The following is a 25,774-nucleotide window of genomic DNA, read 5'->3' as shown; positions in this document are numbered from 1 at the left end:
CCAAAGGAAATCTCCTGTGTATCTACTGCAGCTTTCCAAGAAAGTGACTTTGTTTTTAGGAATGTTCAGAGGTTTACAGAATCATAAAAATAATGAATCATTTCAAATTCGCTCCATTTCCCACAACAGGACTGCTGACTCTGTATGAAGGTATTTCATATTTTTCTTATTTGTGTTTGATAAAATCAGTTTATTACAATCTTACTTCAGATGTTTAAATGGAAACCAGCTGTTATTTACAGCAAATGTGAATTGTGGTTCTATTTCAGTAACAGTAATATTATACTGAAGTCTTGTGTCAGGCTGGAATCAGCATGAAATGGATCGGATTATTGTAATGAATCCTGTTTTTCATCATCTACTCTGCCTGCATTTTCACATATCTATGAATGTATAATGCACTACGCATGACTGAAGGGGAAACAGAGCAGACAGGGACGCACAGATATGGGCCTAGATATGGGAAATGTGGGTCGACATTTTGATGGGCATAGGTCTGTCTACTGATCAATGGCAATGCACACAAAATGCTCAACACTGAGACTAGATCAACCTGGATTAGCATTACAGAGAAATTTAAGAACCCCTAGGACTTTCCTGAATCATATAGCAGTTTACTGAATCACGTTTAGCCCAAGCTGACAATATGATCTTAAAACGAACACTGCCAAACATGCGGCCCAGACGTTTTATCTGGCCTGCCAGAAAGCTAGCCCTAACCCCCAAGAACAGAACAAACATATGTTCTCACAGCTGTCTCACACAAACCTTGTATCTCCATATAATAATGATGTGAATCTAGCAGTTGTTCTTAACATTATGTCAAAATCTCACCATGAATGGACCAATAGAAATGCTCCAAAATAACTTGGAATAAAATCTTTTTCCATTTAAAGGGTTTTTCCATTGACTTCACCAAGGACACTGTTCCTACTGTTAAGCTTGGTGGTGGTGGTGCCATGAAGACACCCAGATAGAAAGCAAGTAGAAAGTCTATTTTTCTGATTACTAGAAAAACGTAAAACTAAAAAAAGAATGAAAAAAAAGAAAGAAAGAAAACTTCCCTGACATTTTACAATTTTGGAAACTACTTACAGCATGACAACATGAATATTCAAACCCGTTTTTAAACACAATCAACATACCAGCTCGTTCACATTAATCACAAAACTCACTTTTCAGAAAAGATTGTGAATTCACAGATCGGATCCACTTTTTGATATTTTGGATCGCTGACACACAAGAGTGATATCAATTTAGATGTGCGAAAATGCTGGAGGTATTACCATTGTCATATATCGCATGTCGCAAGACGAAAGTGGCTTCAGTTTGTCTTCTGTTGGAATACCAGCTACAAACGTCAGTGTACAGCAGAAAGCACAACTGTATTCCATTTCCATTTAAGGCTCTTATTCAGAGCGACTTACAAAAGTGCTTTGCTATTTACCCAAGAAAAACCTCAGCTAGTTTGAATAGGCTAAAAAGATACCTCCAAGTTAAGACACTACTAAACACAAGTCAATAAGGTGACCACTCTGCTATTCCCCCAAGTATTCTCAGAAGAGGTGGGTCTTCAGTCTGCACTTGAAGACAGCGAGCGACTTCGGTGCAGGACAGAAAAAAGCCTGGACGCTTGTCTTCCGTAGATTTTGAGGGATAGTGGGTCGAGCCGAGCCGTACTTGAAGCTTGAAGGGCTCTTGGTGCAGATCGGCTTTTGACCATTGCCATCAAGTACGTATTCCACACTATTATGGTTCCTACATGAACACAGTCCTCTCCTCTGACAGAGCAGGCGAGAAAACAGAACAGCCTGACTAGATAATATCTTAACTTCATAACTTCTCTGCTAAAATATATGTATAAGTAAGTACAATGGACCAGCAATATCAGGGTCATGTCCATCTACTGTTTGATAAGTCAATACTGTAATTATTGTGATAGGTCTATTAGTAACTAAACATAATGTAATGTTGTGTTCACAATTTGTTTTAAACCCATCAACCCTTTTTATTTGTTTACTACTTTGTGTTTTTGGCCCACACTAATAAAAGATCCTTTTTGGAGGTTGTTCAGTTTGAAACCTTAAGGAATATTTTCTTCTAAAAAAACTTTTCTTCAAGGTTCTTCAAAGCACTTTAAGACGTACCGCGATGTTTCAAATTTAAGAACCTCCAAATGTTTCTCAAGGATCTTATACTTTTAACAGTGTACCTATAGAAGGTGGTGCGTCCAGCCCAGCACATCGCCGGGGTTTAGCTTCCAAACCTTATGTATTTATTATTATATACTGTCTGAGGAAGTCCAGGGACTCCATCCACTCAAGCCACTGCCTGTTCTCACAGCTGCCCAGCGGCAGACCAGAACCAGCCAGTTTCGAGAGAGCTTCTACCCCCCAGGCCATTAGGCTGCTGAACAGACAGTAGTACAGTGTATCAGTCTAGTCCATCACAATGCTATCTGAGTGGTCTGATCACACCTCCACCCCATCCTGCACTTACATATTTACTGGAACCATAAACCTCTGCTCAGCCACACTGCACCCACCAAAGACTTCCCCCCACTCAACACTACACCCAAATTTACATCTTATCCAATGTCTATATGTAAATGGTAATGTAAAGATTTCACAGATTATTTATAATAAACCTGCACATTTTAAACAGCGCAGTAATGTGTATATATATATGTAGTGTGTGTATAGTGTAAGTTAAGGTGTATATATTCTGTATTTCATATTTTGTATATATTTGTGTGTGATTTGATGAAGTTCTGTAGCTTTAAGCGGCGAACAACCCAGCTGTAATCTAAACACTACTTTCCTACTTTCCTGTACTTCAGAAGACAGAAGTTCTCCTGAAGTTGAACCTGAAGTCAGAAGATCATCTGCCAATGACAGAGGGCATTATGGGTAATGTAGAAGGCCCCTCCCTCATGAGCTGATTATAACAGAACCACTCTCATTAATCTGTCTGCCAGCTGCACACACACACACACACACATACACAGCCAAGACAAGAGACAAACAGCCAAGAAGAGATTAGTAATATGCGTAACCAATCCAAAACACACACAAACACACACACACACACACACACACACACACACACACACACACACACACACACACAGTGTAATCAAAGTCTTTATTGCACTGCTGGTTAATTTTTCTCATTTTACTTGTCGCTTATATGACTTAGAAGTAAGACAACCGAAGCATATGATTGGACAGACTGCTTGTCATCAGATGAGCTAAGAAATGAAGGGCCTCATTGGACTACTGCAACGCTATGCTTTGTCTAACTGATTTAAAACGGTTGGTTTTTGTTGCTGCTCCACAAGTATTTGTGTAAATTTATATCATTTAAAACTAAAGGTTTTAATATCAGTACAGCTGAGAATCAGTTTTTGGGCTGATATCAGCAGTAAACGCTGGATCAATGAATCCAATCCAGTCCTGTAACAGCTGTTAGCTGTGTGTTTCTTCTTGTGGGGTAGTCCAGTGTTTGGGTATCTGGATTGTATCCTTATAAGATATAAGCTAGCCACATGCGTTTACACTTGGTAGTCAATTGCATCTCGGGTTGGTCAGACTGAAATCTGATTGCTGTGGGGGACAGAATATGCAAATTTGTTTGTTGCATGGAAATGATTACTGGTGTTTGGGTTGTACTGGGAGGGATTATGGTTGTGGAATGCGTCTTGGAGAGGCGGATGTGTTTACACAGCTATAACGTGACTCAATGCGACTTAGAGTGATCGGACTTGTATCTGGTTTAAATGGGTGCACTTAAACTTGCATCCTGATACTCGAGACGCTTGAAGTGACCAGGTGTAAACCGGATCTAAGAGGCCCAAAACCTTCTGAAATCAAGGGTATTAAATTAATTCATCTCAGAGGTCAGGGTGTTGGATGATCACCACCCCACCTCTTCCCCAACTCATCCCAAACGTACTGGATGGTGGACCATTATAGCAGAGAACCCTGTTTCACTGCTCTACAGCTCAATCGTGGAGATATTTATACCCCTCTAGCCCACACCTGGCATTAGGCAGGTTGCCAACAGGTTCGTGTTTATCCTATTCTATTGGCAATACTTTGCTACATAGACGAGATAAGCTGTATGCAAGATTTGCAGATCTGTGTCAGCAATAGGCCTTCATTAAAATATTTGGACTTATAGTGCATAGTGACCCTGTTATTGTACTTCAGAGTTAAACACACTGAATTTCCTTTTAGGGTAGCCTTATGAATAATGCCATTAGCTCTGGCTATTTGACCGCAATGTGATGGCTCATACAGAAGGCACATAGCAGATAATAGGATAGCATGGAGTAGCTATGTTTTTAGCATTCTAACAAGAACACTAATTAATAGTGCTGCTATCTTGTCCAGCGGTTAGCGCACTGAAGAAATTGCAGCCTAGCACAAATTCCCGCTCCCTTTCCCAGCTTTCTCTTGGTCGTGAGCCTCTTTTGACTCTCATTTCTACTGAACAAAGGCAAAGCCATGGTCACAAGGCTACTAGCTGGTAACTAGATCTGATAACAAGTCTGGAGGTGGGCTGAGTCTAGACTGTTACATAACAGTTCTGGGATTTTGGAATTGGCCCGTTTACAGCCCTGTTTTTATATACTGATTTTCTTTTGAAGAAGGGGACAACAGTGTTTCACAGCATTCACTTCCTATACCAAGATACCCTTTTTATATTTTTAGGGCACATTTTAAAAACAGCTTTTATAAGTGTTGATGTTTGAGAAACATATTTTTATATGGTAAAATGGAATATCCAGAACCCCTACTGACCTCAGTATTCCAGTCTGCTCACCTGGGTGCATTGCCTCCACATTTTCTACTTTAAATAATCTCTACCTAATAATGTCTACTTAATGCACTCATTACACAGCTGTCAACTAATACATAGATTTTTCTTTGTCATTAGATTTATATATATATAAATTTCTTAAAGTTCTAGCTAGTGGGGGTGGCTGCAGTCTGCGGCACTGCTGAAAGGTGACATATCCCTTTAACACAAGTTAACACAGTTTCCTTGAAAATTACTTAAAGAATCAAGCACCACAACACCTTCCTCATCTCATTTTAACAGCCCTGTTCAGAGCCCTGTTCCGCTGATAAGCCACTACTCAACCCAGCCTCCACCCCCAAACTTTTCTCCTCATAACTCCTCAGTGCTACATGAATTCTTAGCCTTTACCTCTAAGTTTATTCTCATTCCCCCCCTGCTTGAACTAGCTAGCTAACCTTTACTTCGCCTTGAGTTCATAGTCTTCTCTCTCTTTCTCTCTCTTTTGTGAAGCCAAATCTGAAAGGCATGTTAAATGCTCAGTTTGCTCTTCTAGGCAGGCTACAAAAATGGGTTGATTTATTTCACAGTGCGTTGGTAGGCACTCCAGTTTCCCTAATAAAGTGGTACAAGCACTGGAAAATTGGGATTTTCATATGTCTTCTTTAACCAAACAGTTAAAAAGTAACTAGTTAAAGTAACTAGACTTGGCTCTTCTAAACTAACTACACCAGTGCTGCTTATATTCTATCAGCTTAAATGTGTGTAGAAACATTACATGAACCATGTCATTTGGTTTGTTTTTGTTTAATTTCAAACAATTTCATATTGTCTGCATGATTGTCCATGCATTTGTGCCTTACTGTGTAATTGTGTAATTATGTGATTAACTGGACTAAACTGTGCAAGTTTTAAACATGGTTGGACATCCTAAACATTTATATGTGCATTTGTTTCAGTGATTGTATTTGAATTACGGTATTTATGCTAACAGTCCTTATCTCTTCATTGTTAAATTAGATTAGCCTCGACCGTGGACTTAAAAACAAGCACCCGGTTAGACCTAACATTGAACACTGACCTTATTTATGCACCCACAGTAAACTCCAAACAATACATTTCAATGTATCTCAATATAGGTGAACACTACTAGAGTATACAGATTCTAGTATCAGCTTTTACACACTTTACACCAAAACTAGCTACACTATTCAGTAAAAGCACTATTATTTCTATCACAATGTGTGTGTGGTGTCCTAACAACACTTATATTTTATTTGAAGGACACACTTTAGGCCTTCACCCACTATAGAGGACAACTCAGCTAATAACACGGCTCTATATCAGTGCCTCTCAACCCTGGTAGACCTGTCTTGCACATTTATGTGTTTTCCTGCTCTCTCACACACCCTTCTACTCAGGAAGGGCTAATTGATAAGCTGGGTTATGCTCACACAACATGACGAATACTCTTCCTGAAAACCCTCCATTACATTGTTTAGAAAAAATAACAGTAAACCTGAACATTTTAAAGGATTTGAAAACATTTTTTTGGCCAGCAGTTCTTAAACCAGTCCTTAGGGACCTCTAGATGGCCCAGATTTCTAACCTAACTAGCAACACATGTGGAAAGAGCTAAAAATGTGGGCCCCTGAGGTACCCTGAGAACCATGTTTTGGAAACCACTGCCTTAGGTGACCAAATTGTCATTATGACATTAAGATATAATATAGTAAAAAATATAGTATAAAGTACACTTTACACAGTGACAGTCAGTGAGATGTTTACTTAATAATTGAAATAATTATATTTAGTTATAATAGTTATATATAGCCATTAAAAATATATATCATAATAATCATCATCATTTTACCACAGATTGTTTTTGGCTCCTTGCTTTGAGTTTTTAAGCGTTCAGTCTATGGAAGTATACTGGTCAATTCCAAAACCCCCAAGACAAGTTTCTTAAAAGTCTTGACTCATATTTACACTCCCAACATTTACATACAAGTCAAAGTCATAGCTGACATCGAAGTAAAAAGTAAAACGGCCACAGAATATGGCGAATATGGTGTTCTTGATACGTCTTTGCACAGTTGTGCTAAAAGCTAAACCTAGCTGACCGGCGTCAAGCTAGCTGCAAAGAGAAGACACAGCATAGACAGCAACGCTGTCCAGTAAGACTCAAACAATCCATTACAATATTCCAGTTACAGTGCCAAAACAGTGCTATGCTATGCTACGTGGCTTTTATGAGCCCACTCCGGTGACTTAAACTAGCCAATAAAAATCATTGTTTGCACAAGATTACTGTAAAAGAAAAAAAACAATTCTGAGGCACAATAACAGGGTTGTAAATAGGCTTGTAAAACCATGTCTGAGCATTTTCTGTCCCAACCTAAGTCCTAATGTGTGAGAAGTCCATTCTCTGTACACATTCATCACAGCATCTCTAGAACCACCCTTTGCCTGGTACCCTATTACCATAAGGTATAAGGCATAAGTCAAATCATGTCCTTTGCCCATGATGATTGTCTGACACTCTGTTACAACTGACTGGTGTGCTTGCTTACTTATACATGCAGCAAGCCCTGTCATGTGGCATCTGTGACGTCCCGGCTAATAACCTCCCGGTGAGGTTGTTGTAAACCAGGGGTGGTCCTAATAATCTGGTATGACTGTGACAGTGGGTGAAGGGAGATAGCATCTCAGAAACCGCTACCACTTTGTGGGATGTTCTAAAGCCGTCGTATTGAAAGTGTACAGAGAATGGACTTTTCACACATTGAGCACCTCCCAACGACATAACAGTGGTGCCCCACAGGCCATTGATGCCAAATGGGAACGCCAACTCCGAGGAGTGGTACAGAGCAATCAATGCGCCACTAGAGACCAGTTAACCTCTATATTGACCTAATATGATCCATGCCAAGATGTCTCGCTAGTGTAATTTGAGCCAAGGGTGGTTAATCCCACTATTAGGTTGGTGGTCAATATATTTTGGTATTATTCTGTGTATTTATACGTTACAAACTTTCCTTTTCTGATAAATGATCAAAAATCAATTAATAGAAAAGGCCACATTGCACATCCAGACTGGGGGACAAGATCCATTCAATTCTGATACAGGTGTTCAACTGCACACACAGCTGATATAATTGGCAATAGAATGGGATGTCCTGGAGCAGCCCCAGGTCACCATGCCCAATTCTCTACATCGGCTAGAGAGTGGGATGAGCCATAAAAAAAACTAAATAGACAGAAGAGAGCTCCTCCCGGGTCAGAGTTGAGACACAGTGCACTATATAAACCCAAAAGGAGCAAAATTCACTCCACCACAAACATTCCCATAAAAAGATCTGGAAAACTGGAGCAGTACATTCCCATTTTGGAATACAATGATGACTCTCATTTCCTTACAGTTTCACTACCACTGTAAGGAGCAATTGGAAACATGAGCACAAGCTGCCAACACCTAAACACCCCACCTAAACACACACCCACACACACACCTTCTCAATTCCCCACCTAGGCCGTATCCAGACAACCCCCACTCACCCAGGAGACGTTCTTGCTCTTGGGTGGTTTGTACATGGCAGTTTAAGGCTCCAGTTCAGAGAGGTAGGAGGAAAGGCCTCAGCCCCACACTCATTGCTCAGTGCTCGTGAAACACATGCAGGGTCCAGGGGGTCCGGCTGGCGCTCCATGAAGATCAGCCATCACGGTCACTCATCGAAAGCACCACCACAACTTTTACCTTCATATGACTGAGGAATGGACCCTAACGTGAAGCATAGGCATGGCAACTTTGGTTGTGTTGGCAAAAGCAGGCATGATGCAACAGCAGACAGGCCAGGAGCATGTGAGATCAGCTCATGCTCCTCGGAAGGCGGCGAGACATCCTGTAAACCGAGGTGAGAAAACTTCCATTCACTTCCACCTTCGGTTCCTCCTTGTTGCCGGTGGTAACTCTCAGAGCTGAAGGAGGAGGAGTGATGACTTCACGATCTGAATATGCAAAGCCCCACCCCCACCCCACCAGGCTGGAGCAAAGCCACCAATCAGAGAGCGGGGATTTTGTGGATGCTGCGGCGAGTGAGCTTACCGTGGTATTACTACAGAAATACACAAAAAGGGTGGAGAGACGGGGCAGATGTGGCGGCCAATGACGGAGAAGTACAACTACGGATTATCTGTTTCTCTATAGGGACGCTACACTCAGGGGGCAGGGATTTACACATGCTCAACATATCTGACCTCAGCTCTACCCTTGGACCGCTCCTCTCACCCTTTCTCTGTCACACAAACACAAACACACACACACACAAACACACACACACACACACACGCACACACACACACACAGGCACATCTGCTCCATATTTTATTGAGTACTTCTGTATATGTACAGGAGGGAATCTCTGACCTCACAATAATTTGATTACGACTATTAAAGAATACCCTATAAATTCTGACAGTTCTGACCTTTTGGTTTGTGTTTATTTATTCATGCTTTAATTATTGCACTTATTTTCTTTTTTTAAATACATTAAATGTATGATTGATGCTTTGTTTTGCTCTCTGTCCCTCCTCTCTCTTTCTCAGTTTTTGTTCCCACTCACTCTCTGTTTCTCTCTCTCCCTGATCTTCTTTCTTTTTGTCCCTGCTCTCTCTCTCTCTCTCTCTCTCTCTCTGTCTCTCTGCTCTGTCTCTCTCTCCTTGTTTTTACTCTTTGTGTCTCCACCCTTTCTCCCTTTGTTTATCTTTCTTTTTGTCTCCACTCTCCCTCCCTCCCTGTTTCTCTCTTTTTCTGCCTGCTATTTCTTCCATTTTTTCTTTTTGTCCCCGCTCCCCGCTCTGTTTTACTCTCTCTCTCTCTCTTTTTGTCCCGCTCTTACTTTTTCTGTTTCTTTCTCTCTCATTCCATCCCTCCACTCTCTCCACACTCTCTCTCTCTCTCTCCCCATCGCCTCTTTCTTTGTCTCTCTCGCTCTGTAGATCCCTCTTCTCCCTCTCTCCCTCTCCCTAGTCCCTCTCATTGTCTTCCTCCTCTCTCGATGTCAGTCCTCACAGCAAAGCTCCAAAGTCTAGTATAAAACCTTCCTCCCTGGACAGTATAGACGGTTACTCCAACAAAAACAGGATAAACTCTTTTTAATAGCCGTGGTTTCAGAAGAAACAATGAAGGAGCAGGTGTCCCAATACTTTTGTCCATGTTGTGTAGATTTATATTGGATTACTGTGGGTGGGACAGTCAGGAATCCCTCTCTAATGTAGACATAATTGTATTTCATTCTTTTATTTTTAATTGTTGGGATGTACATTTCTATTGAGTGTACTATGTACCTCTCTCTCTCTCTCTCTCTCTCTCTCTCTCTCTCTGCTGGGAGTGTTTGGTGCTCTGCTTGGTCACAGTTGTCATAGTGAGGGTCAGGTTATTGGACAGCTGATAAGTTGTGTTTACTGTAATAACCACAGAGAGGTGAAACAGCAAGTCCTCTCTCTCTCTCTCTCTCTCTCTCTCTCTCTCTCTCTCTCTCTCTCTCTCTCTCTCTCTCTCTCTCACACTTACTCTCTTCCTCTCTCTCAGCTTCACTGCTTTCTCACTCACTTCCTCACTAACTCACTTTCTGTGCCTCTTTCAGTTCTGCTCTCTTTCTCACTCTGTTTCGTCCTCTCACTTCCATGCATCCTCTCTTCAGTGCTGTCTCCCATCGCCTCCTTGCAAGCTGTTAGTGCTTTTGTGCATAGCAGTGCCTCTGTGCAAACACACACACACACACACACACACACACACACTTATGAAGCGATAATTATTCCTAATCCTGTGTTTTATGTCATTTTTAGGCACAAAAATAATTTAAGAACAAACACACATATACACATACAAATCTCTCTCTCTCTCTCTCTCTCTCTCACACACACACACACACACACACACACACACACACACACAGGCTTGTTAATTAGACCTTCAACCATCTGGCTCTCTATTTCATGTGAAACCGGTCACATCTTTGCTTTACTGTACGGCTGACAAGATGTTAAACACACACACACACACACACACACACACACACACACACACACACAACGTGGTGAGGATAATTAAAGCACATTTTTACAGAACTCTAAACAGACAGGAATCTCTCCACCCGCAGTATGAGAAGTGCTGGACAGTGAGCTGCTGGTTGGCCATTAATGTACCATTATGGGGTGCCCGTGGCCTAAAGGTTAGCAAAATGGGCTTGGGACAAGAAGGGCACCGGTTTGACCCTCTGAACTAGTAGGAAGTGGGGGCAGGAGGGTGTAAAGGAACAGTGCTTTCTCTACCCCCCAACATTTATAGCTGAGGTGCTCTTCAGCAAGGCACCTCACCCCCAGTTGCCCCATGGATGCTAAGGTGGCTGGCCATTGCTCTGGGTGTTTGTTCTTACTGCCTGGTTCACTTGTGTAAGTGTGTGTGTGTATGTGTGTTCACTGCATTGGACATGTAATGGCCCATAACATCCCATAATACCATTCTATTCTGCAAAACAGTGTCATCTATTGTGTCATCTGGAAAAGTAGTGTGTGTCTGGTTAAGGTTTACTACACTGTGTAAAGCTTCTATTAGTTGTGGTTTAGATTAGCTTTAGCACCAGTACCAGCATCTTGTCTAGAACTGCCAAAAGGACCCTCTGGAGCAGATAAACATGAACGTATCAAATAATATAATATTGCAAGTACACCACTTTAATTAATACCAGTTTGACATGTTTTTGTTTTTGTTTTTTTTGGGGGGGGGGTGAATTCATACAACTACTGATGTTGTGGTCACTACATTCTTTTTCGACCTGATAGATGGTGCTGCTGCTCATCGACTCGAGCTCCGCCTCCAACAGAGAGCATGGGTGATGGGTATTCTTGTTTAAACAAACATGCAAAGTAAACAAAAAGGGCAATAACGAGGTCAGCAAAAAAGCAAATATATTACGAGAAGACCTTTATATGCCTCGACTTTCATATTTTCACAAACTGAAGACATGTGTTTCACCTCCCACACAAACAAACACACCCATTTAGCCAGCTCTCACGTGTTTAGCCACGTGTTAAAACATATCTGTTATGGATTGATGTTAGATACTGTGGACTCGTGTTCATTGATGGTAAAACTCCTCCAAACCTCCAAACAGCCTCGGGTTATAGACTGCTGTAACTGGTGGGCTGAAAAAAGGTACAGTGTATCACAAAAATGAGTACACCCCTCACATTTTTGCAGATATTTAAGTATATGTTTTCATGGGACAACACTGATAAAATGACACTTTGACACAATGAAAAGTCGTCTGTGTGCAGCTTAAGACAGCATTTGGATGTGACGCTGAGCACATGCACTCAGCTTCTTTGGACGACCAACGCGAGGTCTGTTTTGAGTGGACCCTGCTCTTTTAAAATACTGGATGATCTTGGCCACTGTGCAGCTCAGTTTCAGGGTGTTGGCAATCTTCTTGTAGCCTTGGCGATTTTCATGTAGCGCAACAATTCATCTTTTAAGATCCTCAGAGAGTTCCTTGCCATGAGGTGCCTTGCTGAAACTTTCAGTGACCAGTATAAGAGAGTGTGAGAGCTGTACTACAAAATTGAACACACCTGCTCCCTCTGCACACCTGAGACCTAGTAACACTAAAGAGTCACATGACATTTTGGAAGAAAAATGACAAGCAGTGCTCAATTTGGACATTTAGGGGTGTAGTCTCTTAGGGGTGTACTCACTTTCGTTGCCGGTGGTTTAGACATTAATGGCTGTATATTGAGTTATTTTGAGGGAAGAATAAATTTACACTGTTATATAAGCTGCACGCAGACGACTTTTCATTGTGTCAAAGTGTCATTTTATCAGTGTTGTCCTATGAAAACATATACTTAAATATCTGCAGAAATGTGAGGGGTGTACTCACTTTTGTGATACACTGTACCTTTTTTCAGCCCACCAGTTACAGCAGTCTATAACCCAAGGCTGTTTGGAGGTTTGGAGGAGTTTTGATGGTCCAGCCACTTACCATCAATGAACACAATGAGTCCACAGTATCTAACATCAATCCATAACAGATATGTTTTAACACATGGCTAAACAAGTGAGAGCTGGCTAAATGGGTGTGTTTGTTTGTGTGGGAGGTGAAACACATGCTTACTGTGACGTCGGAGTAAGCAGCAAAACCCTGTCGAAGCCCATAGAAGTATATGCCTTCATATTTTACAATTTCTTGTAGAAATGGTAGAGACGATGACCAGTAACGTATCTGTGAACTGGCAAAAAACACCCAGGTCTGTTTATATGGTCTCCTTTAAAAGTCTGTTTAGTTTTTGACCATATTAACCATTAACACTCTGGGTTTATTATTCAGTTATTAATCTTAATGTTAAAACAATTTGTGAATTCATCGGTAACCATTTGGTTTAGCATGTCCTGTGGAGCCCCCCAGGGTTCTATTTTGGGGTCTATGAAACTGATGTAAATAATAACAGTAATGTGTGATTGAGTGATTATTTAATTATATTGGCCAGCTTTGTACATGTGAAAAAAATCATATCAGTCAGTTGTAATATAACATTATATAAATGTATGTTGTAATGATTGTGTATATATTTTATTTTGCAAAAAAGGAAACCATGTGAACAGTGCTGTTCTAAACGTAAGGACAGGCACTGCGCTGTCAGTGTGTATTCATGTGTTACACTTTCATCCAGCCAACAGACTAAGCACACTCATACATATTCTGGCTTGAACAAAAGGGAAAATGAAAACGCAGATCCTTTAGATTATCATTACATCTTTCTGCGTCTGGCCAGGGAATACGCACGAACACACACACCCACACCCACAACGACATAACACAGTTAGCTTTGCGTCACTCTTTCCAAGCTGGTGGTTTAAGAGTCTCTATCTGGATCTAGACACTTGTCTCACTCTTTCCTCAGCAGCGACGTTACAATAGCTCATATCTCCCATTCACCCCATTAACTGCCCCTCTGCTACGTCACAACAACGAAAAACAACACAAGACTCGCCGGCCAGTGAGGCAATTATCCGGAAGTCTCCATGCACTTTCAGTCCCTCTGGGAATCGGCAGGAATGCAGACACACTGCCAAGGAGACTCTCTCTCTCTTTTTCTCCCTCCTTCTCTCTCTCTCTCTCTCTCTCTCTCTCTCTGACCAGTGTAAGTGATTAGGTGTGTGACCTCACCAGTGCTCTGGAAAAACAGAATTGTATTAAAATTCTAACATCATTTGCTGTGAAACTTTCAAATCAGTCAGAAACACACACACTGGTTTCTCTGTAAAAAGTTGTAGCAACACAAGCCCTACAATAAACAATTCAAAAGTCTAAAAATGCAGTTTTTTTGAGGAACTTAAACAATACACTAACCTAAAAGAATTGAAAACAATACAATATTAAAGACTCGGGAAATTGTAAATAGTAAACTGACTAGTTAAATGAGTTTAGACAGAATTGCCATTATACATCATGATAAATTCAGAGGCTCTTCAAACCCTCGACAATCACAGGTTCTTCTTCTTGAAAATGAAGCTATCTGATGCAATGCAAAATTGATTTCTACAAAGCAGGAGGCATCAAAACACTTCCAGCTAGGGCTGGGCAATATGGTAAAAAAAAAAACAAAAAAAAAAACTATATACGATATACATCAGCAGTGTCAGATTCTTTAAAACTACTATTCAGATACTCTGCCGTACTGGATACAGTGATTCTTATTCAACATCTGCTGCTCCTCATCTAATTAAACTAGTCTAATTACACTGTCTGTAATGAGACCTGCAGCTGATCAGTGTTTATTAAGCACCACCAACCTCTGTCCATCATGATAACAAAATGTATCACAATATTGCCCAGCTCCAGTTCCCAGTTACATTGTTGTGAAGAAATGCTGGTTAACCCCTTAATACTCTGAGGCTTATTACACAGTATCTACAGGGACTTCTGTACAAACTGGTGGGGCTGTTCTTTGATAATAGATGTTTTGGCCTGTTTTTGGGGTTAAGGGGAACTGTGGAAGACAGGGCAAGATCTGAAAGACCAAAAAAAAAAAAATCAGATTTCCTTTGTACTGTGAAGGTGTAGCTTGGACAAACACTACACGCATGGAAGAGTCAGAAAGACACGCAAAATATATATATATATATATATATATATATATATATATAGAGAGAGAGAGAGAGAGAGAGAGAGGGGGGGGGGGGGGGGCAGAGAGTGAAAGGAGAGAAGTGATCTGCATTTAATTAGCCTACATTTGTGTGTGTGGAATGTGGCAGGCGGCTGGGTTCGTTCTAGCTGGAGCGTTTAATGCACTTCCATCCGGCCAAGTTCAGGGCTAGACATTCCTCTACAAAGTAGAACGGCTTTTCCCAGTTTGACTCAGCCACAACACAGAATTACGGAAGCCTTTTAAGAGTGCACAGGCGCACACACACACACACACACACACACACACACACACAAGATCGGGTGTTCCTGTGAGGCTCTTGGTCAGGAATACAGCCTGAACCTCATCAATACTGCAGAATATTTGTCAGAAACAGAGAACTGAAGGAAGCACAACAGAAAAAAGCTATTTCAGCATCTACTGTAAATACAAGCATCTTCCATTCCCCGACTCCACATGCTCCTTTTTCGTTCTCATTTTAGATCTTTGAACGTAATCCACTCAGCTGTTAGATTCTATCGTCCTCTTCTCTGTAGATATGAATCGAGGGAAGTGCTGTGGGGTGTTTGTTTGTGTATGTATGGAAGGTAAAATGGTGAGGATGACCTCTAGTGGCTAAAGGGGGCTTTGTTATGGGATTACAAGATTTATTACATACAACGGTTATAGTAACAATTACATTCTACAAATATTCCGTGGAAATACGGGTCAGTACAATTTAAATTCTGAACATATTTAATATGCTACACTAGAGGTGGGCATTATCACAATATTTTATGTAATATGATCAATTTTATTATCGTGCAATATGCTTTCCTGATCATATCTAAGATAGTTCTACAGTATTTTTGATTACAGCCAACATAATTAGTCCTGTTTAACTGGATTCAATGAAGCAGATTATAAAATCTGGCACTGCTGCAGGGGTCTACATAGTACTTAAAGAGGTTCTTTGACTCATAACAGTAGAATCGGTTTTTTTTTTAATCCTAAAAGAACTATATATAGAGAATTATAGAGAGATATATAAAGAACTACATATAGAAAAGAGGCAAATAGTCCTACTTTGAGTAGTCGTGATGGTTCAATGCAGAACAACTATTTTTCTAAAGAAATCTTAGTAAAAGGAGCCCCAGAATGGAAAGGTGTATGTATCTTGGCATAGTTAAATAATGAGAGTACAAAAAAGGTCAATTGCAAAATAAGAGTAAAAAGGTAAATTACAAAATCCTGAAACTGTTGAATATGGAGTTATATTTCCACCTCCAAAATTGACACACACCCAGCCCTCTTGTGAAACCTGGTGACGTGGTAAAACACAAGACGGATGGAGAGCGGTATATCACCTTCTAAACTGCTAGTTATAGGAATATGGGTAGCTACATGACCCAGGCCTCCTGATTGCACCTTTTCCTGGGCCAGTATCCACAGAAAGGGGAGCTCAAACTCTGCACACAATGAAGCCAAAGCCAGGGAAGCAAACGGGGATCTGTACTAGGCTAAAAGCTAACGCCAGCCAACTGGCTTTTACCATCTCATCTCTTCAAAGTCTAGTTCCCTCAAAACAAATGGGCCTACCAAACTGGAGCTGAAACACACCAGAAAGGAAAGCACTGGCTAGCGTTTGTTATTAGTAAGACTTGAGAGAAAGCCAAACCCATAGAGGGGAATGAGTGAAAACATGGCTAAACACTGCCCTGGTTACAATCTCTTTAGCTTGCTAACAGCGAGGGTAGGGTACAGTAACACTATTGGGTAGGGATATTCTGATTTAATCCAGTGAGAAGGGATCGAGGGCGATCCCTGAGAGTTGGGTATCGGCTTTTAAGGTTACAATTCACTTCCAATCCTAAAGTTTGCTGTAGCAGAATGCCATCTGACGTCCTCTAGGCATCATTAGTGGATATCATCCTCAGCTTCTGCAGATGAACTGCTCTTTTTTTTTTAAACGATCTTAGACAGAGTTAATCTGTGGCTTTATTTTGGTGAGCTAAACAAATAGAGCTTTATTTGGATTGACAAGTATTCTCCATTCCTGAAACATTCCTTAAACACTCAAACACTCGATAAATGCATTTAAAGGCCCCGTTAAGGGTAATGTCTAATTTGATGTTTTTTAAATGTCTATTTTTTGCCACATCGCCATTTTTAGTAATTTATCTAATTCACCTCCCTTTGGACGATACTCTGGGTTCACGGGTACTCGTAGCTGCTACGGGTAGCTCGTGACTGCTATGATACAAAACTCGAAGCTCTGCAAAACGACAACCAGTTCCGTCCAGTCAAAACAAACAGAAGAAGTGTCTGCGGCACCTCCCACCAAAACCATATCTTCCACAGTCACGTTAGCGTAAAGGCAGCGCAATATTACAGTATACAACTTTTACGTATTACGACTCACATAAGGGAGGCGATGTACGCGCTGATGGCCCCGCCCACAGCACAGCATGAAGGGGCGCTGCGATTAGACAGCCGGCTACCTCTTTCTCCGTAACTTCACAGCACCCAATCAGCTTCCGCCATGTTCCATCAGGTCAGATTTGGGCCTTGTACAGTCCGCCACAGCAACCTGACCCTTGTGCCTCCACAGTAGCCAGTTTACGGTCTTTTCACATTACCGGTTTAGCCTGCATCCGAACGACCCACAAATCTTGAGCCATTTCTCCAACATGTCTTCGAGAGAAGTGCAAAGGTCGGTGAAGAGTGAAAGTGTCCATATGTGTATGAAGGCTTAAGGAAATCCTCGGGGAAAGCCTGGAAATCCTTGGGGAAGGCCTTGAAATCCGTGAGGGAAGCACAGAAAAACCTTGAGAAAAGCCTGGAAATCCTTGAGGAAAGTCTGGAAATCCTTGAGGAAAGCTTGGTTTTATTTGACCAGCAGGAGGTGTGTGTGTGTGTGTGTGTGTGTTAGCCGGTGAGTAAAAGAGGGGCTTTTCCATCCCAAAAATCCACTGGAAAATGACAGCAGCTGAAATCTGAGAGCATGTCTGTAGATTCTTCAGGTCTAGCCAAGAGAAAGAAATGCCCTACTTCCCTCACTCAGGCTTTCCTTCTAGGACCATTCCTTCTTCTCTCATTCTTTCCATCTCCCCATTCTCTTTCTCCTCTCTCTCTCTCTCTCTCTCTCTCTCTCTCTCTGTCTCAGGACTGCTACTGCGGCATCCTCACAAATTCTGCCTGCTCACACACGGGCTGCCTGAATCTAAGCTGCTCCGCATTGACTCATTTCTGTACACTCCGGTAGTCCTCGCAGGACAATGTCACACACATCCCTGCAGACAGAGTCAAGTCAGCAGACAGATGAATGCAGCAGTGGAGGATTTCTGCCTCACACTATCTTTCCACCCTCTATCTTCTATCTATTTTCTGTCCCACTTGCCTCTTCATTATCTCTTCAGTTGTGTACTGCTTCTTTCCCCATTCTCTCTGCGAAAGATAAAATATCAGTGGTGCAGAAGAAAAGGACAGTGTACAGATTGTCTTGACGTATTTTGAGATGAGGACATCTAACGCTAAAATCTGAACCTCAAATAAATCAGCAGATATGTGATTTACATGCCAAATTTGAGCTGAAACTGGTGGCTTCTCAAGGTTCTTCCCACAAATTTTTGTTGAATTTATTCTTCCAAATTCCAGAATGAGCCACAAGGCACTGCTGATAAAAGCACATTCAATCAGTGTGGAGGACATGTGGGACATGTGGGAGGGGTTTGGTTCTTACACATACATATCTCAGCCACCAGAGTGTAGTGTTGCTTTGAGGCTTGGCTGGAATGCCTGGACTGTTTCAATTGTAATATTTAGTGCTTTGATTTTTGCTTATTTAATAAAGCAAATATTTATCTTCTGAAAAGGACTGAAGACAACCAGCAAAAAGTCTACTTTGATTTTGGAGTATCATTTAGTCAGATATGTAAATCGATATTACTGTGGTGCTTGAAAGTCTGTGAATCCTTTAGAATAGATTGTATTTCTGCACAAATCTGACCTAAAACGGTATCAGACCTTCAAACAAACCCCAAAAAAATTTTATGTATAAAATAAAATCTTTCATAAAAGTATCCAATAATACATATCTGTCAATCAATCAATCTTTCGGGGCAGACACAGGTGTGAGTGGGCACCCTGTACCCTCTATAATAAAAGCTGATCTTCACATCTCAAGCCAGAAAGCTGTTGGAACAATGTTTTGTGGACAGAGGAGACCAACATAGACATTTTTGGGTTTAAATGAGAAGCATTGTGTTTGGGGAAAGGAAAACACTGCAAAACCACTGTGAAACATGGTGATGGTAGTATCATGACTTGAGCCTGTTTTGTTGCATCTAGGTCAGGACGACTTGCCATCATTGATGGAACAATGATTTCTGAATGATGCCAGCAAATTCTAAAGGAACATTTTAGAACATTATGCAGCAAGACAACAATCCTAAGCACACATGTCGTCCAATCTAAGAATGGTTATAGAAGATTGAAGGCAATATTTTGGAACAGCCAAGTCAAAATCCTGACCATAATCCAATACAAATGTTGTGGAAAGACCTGAAGCAGCAGTTAATGGAAGGAAACCCACCAACATAACAGAGCTAAAACTGTTTTGTATGGAGGGCTGGGCTAAAATTCCTCCAAGCTGATGTGCAGGACTGATCAACAATTTCCTGAAACATTCAGTTGCAGGTTTTGCTGCACAATGGGGTCACATCAGATACTGAAAGCTAAGATTCACATACTTTGTCCACTCACAGATCTGTAATATTGGATCATTTTTCTCAATAAATAAATTAGCATGTCAATTTCTTTCTCTATAATGTTTTATTATCCTTATCTACGTTTCGGACTTCTGATGAAGTTTTAGGTCAAATTTATGCAGAAATATAGACATTTTCATTCAATCAATTTAGGATTTAATTCTCAACAGATTAAGGTTTTAAAACTCTCTGAAACTGCATTGATTATCATATTTCCAAATGAAACTGTGGTTTGTTTTATTGTACAGTACTGTGCAGAAGTTAAAGCAACATTAGAACAGGTTCAGGTAAAAATCAATACAGTAAAAAGTAAGCATTTATATTTTTTTAGAAAGCAGTTGAGATCTTGTGAGCTAGTTTGAAGAACAAAGCTTGGTTCTAGATTCCTCCTGGAGAAACACCCCCAGCCAGAGCTTGGATATGCTCAATTGCACCAGCAGTTCACCTCATTTAACATCATTAGGCACTAACCTACTTCACCAGAATACAGTGATGTAAAACCACTTTCTGTATGAATTTTATTGGTATTTATTCTGATATTAGAGTTTTCCTAAGCAAATAAACACTTGCTGCCCAGATAAATAGCTTTTTGTCTAATTGTCACAGCTTTTTTGTCTAATTGCCTTTAATTTCTGTATGAATTGTATTGGCATTTATTCTGATATTACAGTTTTCCTAAGCGAAAAAACACTTGCTGCCCAGATAAAGAGCTTTTTGTCTAGTTTTTTTTCATTTCTGTATGAATTTGAATGGTATTTATTCTGATATTAGAGTTTACTAAGCAAATAAACACTTGCTGCCCAGATATAGAGCTTTTTGTCTAATTTTCACAGGTGCCTAAAACTTCTGCACAGTACTGCAATTTAATTAGCTATTGTGAAATCACTCATACTGCTCCTACTGAGTAAGCATAATGGGCTCCAACATTCAGAAGCAAATACCTCTATGAAAAAAAACTGCTCTACTCCCTCTACTCTCTCATTCCAGCCAGATCAAAGGTGATGTTCAGAGACGCTCTTCTTGGGAGTTCTCTCTCCATACTAGGACCAAAAAAGAGGAAGTGTGCTTGTGTCTGGTTGGCAGCAGTTTATGTAAGAGTCTCCAGTGGGCCAGATCTGATATGGGCACAGCAAAGAAAAGCCATGGGCCGGCTTACATAAGCATTTCCCCCCAATGAAAAATACAGGCAGGGCAGATATGGACAGTGAAAGTGCTTTCCCTCATATATTCCCCCCTACGGCATCAAAGGGTTTATTCCAAGGTTCCAATTTATTGCCAATTGCATGCCTGTTTACATTAGAAGATTACAAAGAGCTCTAAATAAATAGAGTTCAAAGCTCTTCAAATTTAGACAAGACAAGTTGTCTACAGGGCCTGTATAAATAGCTAACTCAAACAGCGAAGGACATTTAGACCATGCCAGGTCAATCAACAAAAGTGCTACAATTTACAACAGTCCAACTTCTTTAAACAATACTTAATAAATGCGTCCCATAATTGTACTGTGATTAGGGGGAAAAGACTCCACACGCTAATAAACTCTTGTTATATTGGTCTCATCTGCAGGTTTTATGCAGGCTGCAGATTTTCAGCCAGATTTTAGCACTGATCTTCCAATCGTCCAAGACTTAATCGGAGTATACAGTGGCATGCAAAAGTTTGGGCATGCGTGATCAACATTTCTGTTATATAATTATAAATAATCATTTTTAATTATTTAGCATTATTTACACATTTCCCAGACAAACATCTACATAGCATGTGGTTAAAAATAGTGACTTGCCCAATATTAAGCATTTTATGCTGATAAACTACACTTGTGCTGTTCCAACCCAAGCTAGTGCACCCCCTAGAGGATGAAAATTCAGTTCTGCTGCATTTAAAGGTATTTAAAAAGGTGTATTTGTCACTCTACAGTGTACACTGTACAGCGAAATGTGTCCTCTGCATTTAACCCATCTGTGGTAGTGAACTAGGGGCAGTGAGTACACATACACACACCCAGAGCGGTGGGCAGCCAACTCCAGCGCCCGGGGAGCAGAGAGGGTAAAGGGCCTTGCTCAAGGGCCCAACAGTGGCAGCTTGCCAAGCCCGGGAATCGAACCCACAACCCTGTTATCGATATCCCGGCATTTTATTTTTTTTTATGGGGAATTATGCGCTCTCACTGGTGGCCAAGTGAGATAAGCTGTGATAATGAAATTGCTTAGGACTGTTCGAGAACAGTAGGGCTTTTAAGCATCAACACTTGCAGAGACAGCCAGGGCTATTAAGAGATTTGTCATTCTACATATTACAGTCCTACACAAAATTTGTATACTAATGAGAAAAGACCCCAAAAGACCCCAAAAAGACTGCCAATCCAGTTCTGCTGCATCTGTAACTCAATTGATCATGAAAATAAAGAGAAGATTTCCCCCCTTTTATGGGGACTTTTATACGCTCTCACTGATGGCCATGGTGACATACGAAGAAGAAAACATCTCTAACTGGTTAGGCCCCACCTCTGCACGCTTGTGATGGACCCACTGATATTGAGGGTGGATGTACTTTATAATATTTTAAACAAGATCACTTGAATATTGTCATCTTTTGCAGTTTAAAAAAAGGAAAAAGGGCCTGAAGTTCAAGATTTTATTTAGAACATTGGTCAAATTAGAAGTTCTAATTTTTAATCAAAGTTCTAATCTAACTGCAATAATAATTATTATTAATGATATTAAAATCCAAATGTGTATGTGTGCATCATTTCCAGTTAAGCTAGTAGTTTCAGTAATACATTTGAAGCAATTAGCGGTGTTGAGGTAGGGTAGATCTACATGGCCTTGCTTGGTTGAAGGACACCAACTGTAGTTATTCCACACTCATTTTCATTCATTTGACCTCTTCACTTCACTGCTATTCTAAACACTGAGGAGTTCTATGAGTAGTTGGGACCAAACATATAACTGGTACTGTATATAACTTTTTACTATACACTTAATAGTACTTCAAGGACTTCATACCAAAAATGCAAATTCTATAAATCTGTAAAAGAAAGTCTGAAAAATAAAAGGCAAAATCGTGGAGGTTCTGCTCTACACTCTACACAACATCATGTTCAACAAAGGCAGCCTCTGAAAGCCCCGTTACTTGCTTACTTTTAAATGCAACTCCATTAACACATACCCAAGGGACTGATAAATCTGGCCCTACATTATATTTATATAAACATTTGTATATTGGAAAGCGAGAGCAGCGCTGGAGCCGCAGAGAGGGCAGAAAGACGAGTAATTCACATTTATAAACAGCTGAAGGTGACATGCGGTTGCGGAGATATGAGTTATGCTAGTTATGTAAACTTATTCATATACAGCTGGCGAAAAGGCTCAGGTGAAAGACACTTTGGACTACTGTTTAAAATAACACTCCAACCCTTCAATCCCAGCCCTGCTCAAAAAGTTTGTATGTGGATGAGTGTGTGTGCGCCTTCTGTACTCTGGAGAGCTTCTTATGTGTTCATATTTGTAACGGTAAAATAAACAGCACAGTTCTTTTGGAAAGCAACCCGAATGTGAGGATGAGGCCTGTTAGGTCATGTCCTCGGTATTAAGGCTGCCACAATTACTTAATTAAACTTGATTACTTGATGAAAAAAAACATCATGCTGATAAAGCTCCTACTGATTCTGTTATTTTATGCTAAAGTTATGCATTGTTATCGTTTAGTAAAATGTATTTTTTTTGTAATTTATTTCATTATTTTGTTTTTTAAAAAATGATGATTACTGGATGAATTCAAAATCAAAATAATTATTAGATTCATAGGTGGTGCTATAAGTCATTAGCATAAGAGCGAAATGCTGTGAAAGTGAAAAAGCTTAGGACTGTTCGAGAGCAGTAGAGCTTTTTAGCCTCAACAGCTGCAGAGATAGCCAGGGTCATATTAATGCAATGGCCTTTAAGAGATTTGTCATTCTAGATTTAATGTCTCACACAATTTCTCAAAAAGTTGTATATTAGTGAGACAAGCAAACCTGCAATGTTGCATTGCTGGGAGTTCAACAAGAGGAAGTGGCAGGATTCACATGTATCAGATGAGATATGAGTTAAGTCCTTACCCTCCTAATGTCAGGTACAGTGCTAGTTCTAGGCCAAGCTACAAACTAGTGGGTGAAGTGGCAGTACCAAAAAACTCTCAAAGTTCAAAGTGTGCTACAGAACATCTAGAGGAGCCAGATGTGTCACGCACACAAGTGTTGAGACAGCAAAGGTACGCATAGAACATTTCATGAAGAAAAAAAAACCTAGCCAACTGTGAAGCATGGGGGTGGATCTATCTTAGCTTAGGGTTGTGTTGCAGTTAGTGGCTTTGGCAACACTGCGTAGGTGGAGGGAAGACTGGATTCCACAAAATACCAGCAAATCTTGGATGCAAATGTCAAACCATCTGTTAAAGGATGAAGCTGAAAAGAGAATGACTTCAAAAACTGAACAATGATCCAAAATATACCTCCAAGCCATCATGGACTACCAAAATAGGCACAAGCTGAAGCTGAAGCGTTTAGACTGAACTTCATTCTCCCCTGATCTAAACATCTCTGAACATCTGTGAACAGACTTTAAACAAGCTGTGCATGTGCGACCCAAGACCATCTCAGAACTAGAGGCACTCAGCAAAGAAAAGTGAGAAAGAATTCAAACTACAAGAACTGAAAGACTTTTAGCTACAAAACGTGTTTGCAAGTTGTGATTTCTGACAAAGAGAGTGTTACTGAATTCAATAAGATCCTCAAACCTGATGATTTTCCTTTTTTTATGTCATGAAAGCCAGAGTAACTGTGTATTAGCATTTGCTAAAATATGAAATATTGTTCTTCATGTTCAATTAGATGTTTGAAACGTCTCAAAAAAAATGAGTTGAAATGGGTTTAGTTTACAATTTTTTTTTTTGTTGAATTGGATAAAACATGATTTTCTTTAAAGTGGATTTAGTTTAATAATTAGGTTTAGATGAAGTGGATTTAGTTTAAAAATATTTTAGTTAAAGTGAATTTATTACAAATTTATTTTTAAAAAGTATTTGTAATGGATTTAGTTAAAAAATGTTTTGTTCAATTGGATTTTATTGAAAATTAATCTTAAAAGTGGATTTGGTTACAAAAATTGTGATTAATTAAAGTGGATTTAGTTTTTAAAAAATTGAGATTAGTCAAAGTGGATTTAGTTAAAAAAATATTTTAGTTAAAGTGAATTTATTAAAAAAAATGTATTTTAGTTAAAGTGGATTTATTTTAAAAATGTATTTTAGTTAAAGTGGATTTATTTTAAAAATGTATTTTAGTTAAAGTGGATTTAGTTTTTAAAAATTAATTTAGTTCAAATGCATTTAGTTAAATAATTTAGTTTTGTTTGTTTGAGTTGTCAATGCCTAAAAGTCCTTTTTGCAGCTTAAATGGAGAATGAGGGTCAAAAATAATTAGACAGATAGATAGATTAGATAGACAGTATTGAGACATATCCCACTGGGCTCACCTAGTTTAATTGGTGGTCCTGTCCCCAAATACAATGTAACGATTTTGTACGTACAAAATGTAAACTATATCACCATGATTCCTGTTCAGACGCTTTCCATCCCTTACAACTGATCCCTACAACAAGTCAGCACCAAGATTCAATGACCTGATTACTAATATGATTGCTGTGATTTGCACAGATGCAGAGGGAGATAAAAATGAATGGATTAAGTAGGGCTGCAACAACTAATGGACAATGTTAAGAATCTTGATAATACAGTTTATTGAAACTAAATTACATTATTAATTAGTTGTCTTGGTGATGGCTCTGTGTGCCATTTACATCACACGACTCCAAGTGGGGAATACAGATGGCAGGGAGTGCCGTGCAGGGTTTAGCACGACCCAAAAAGTCAAACAGCGTGAAAGATGCTCGGGAGCCACACTCTGAAATTACACTGCGTTTACGGCAGATGCTCAGCAAACTTTAGGTCTGGGGTGGTGCTGTTATAAGTTGCATATG

The 25,774-nt window shown here is 40.0% G+C and overlaps 1 protein-coding gene across 4 annotated transcripts in view; it reads right to left on the bottom strand.

Moving 5' to 3' along the window:
* Positions 1-25,774, bottom strand: part of LOC140562414 (voltage-dependent L-type calcium channel subunit beta-2-like) — a 109,179-nt gene that overhangs the window by 68,474 nt on the left and 14,931 nt on the right. The window contains exon 1 of one of the 4 annotated variants that reach the window (XM_072688042.1): positions 8,362-8,412. The exons of the other annotated variants lie outside the window; for them this stretch is intronic. Within the exon in view, the coding sequence (XP_072544143.1) occupies positions 8,362-8,397 (36 nt within the window). The 5' untranslated portion in view covers positions 8,398-8,412. Of the gene's footprint in view, positions 1-8,361; positions 8,413-25,774 lie in introns of those variants that run through there. 4 annotated transcript variants of the gene reach the window in all.

The sequence above is a fragment of the Salminus brasiliensis genome, chromosome 9 (assembly GCF_030463535.1).
Source record: "Salminus brasiliensis chromosome 9, fSalBra1.hap2, whole genome shotgun sequence".
In the NCBI taxonomy this organism is placed as follows: Eukaryota; Metazoa; Chordata; class Actinopteri; order Characiformes; family Bryconidae; genus Salminus; species Salminus brasiliensis.
The sequence above is the reverse complement of the archived record's forward strand: the minus strand, read 5'-3'. Positions and strand labels throughout refer to the sequence as shown.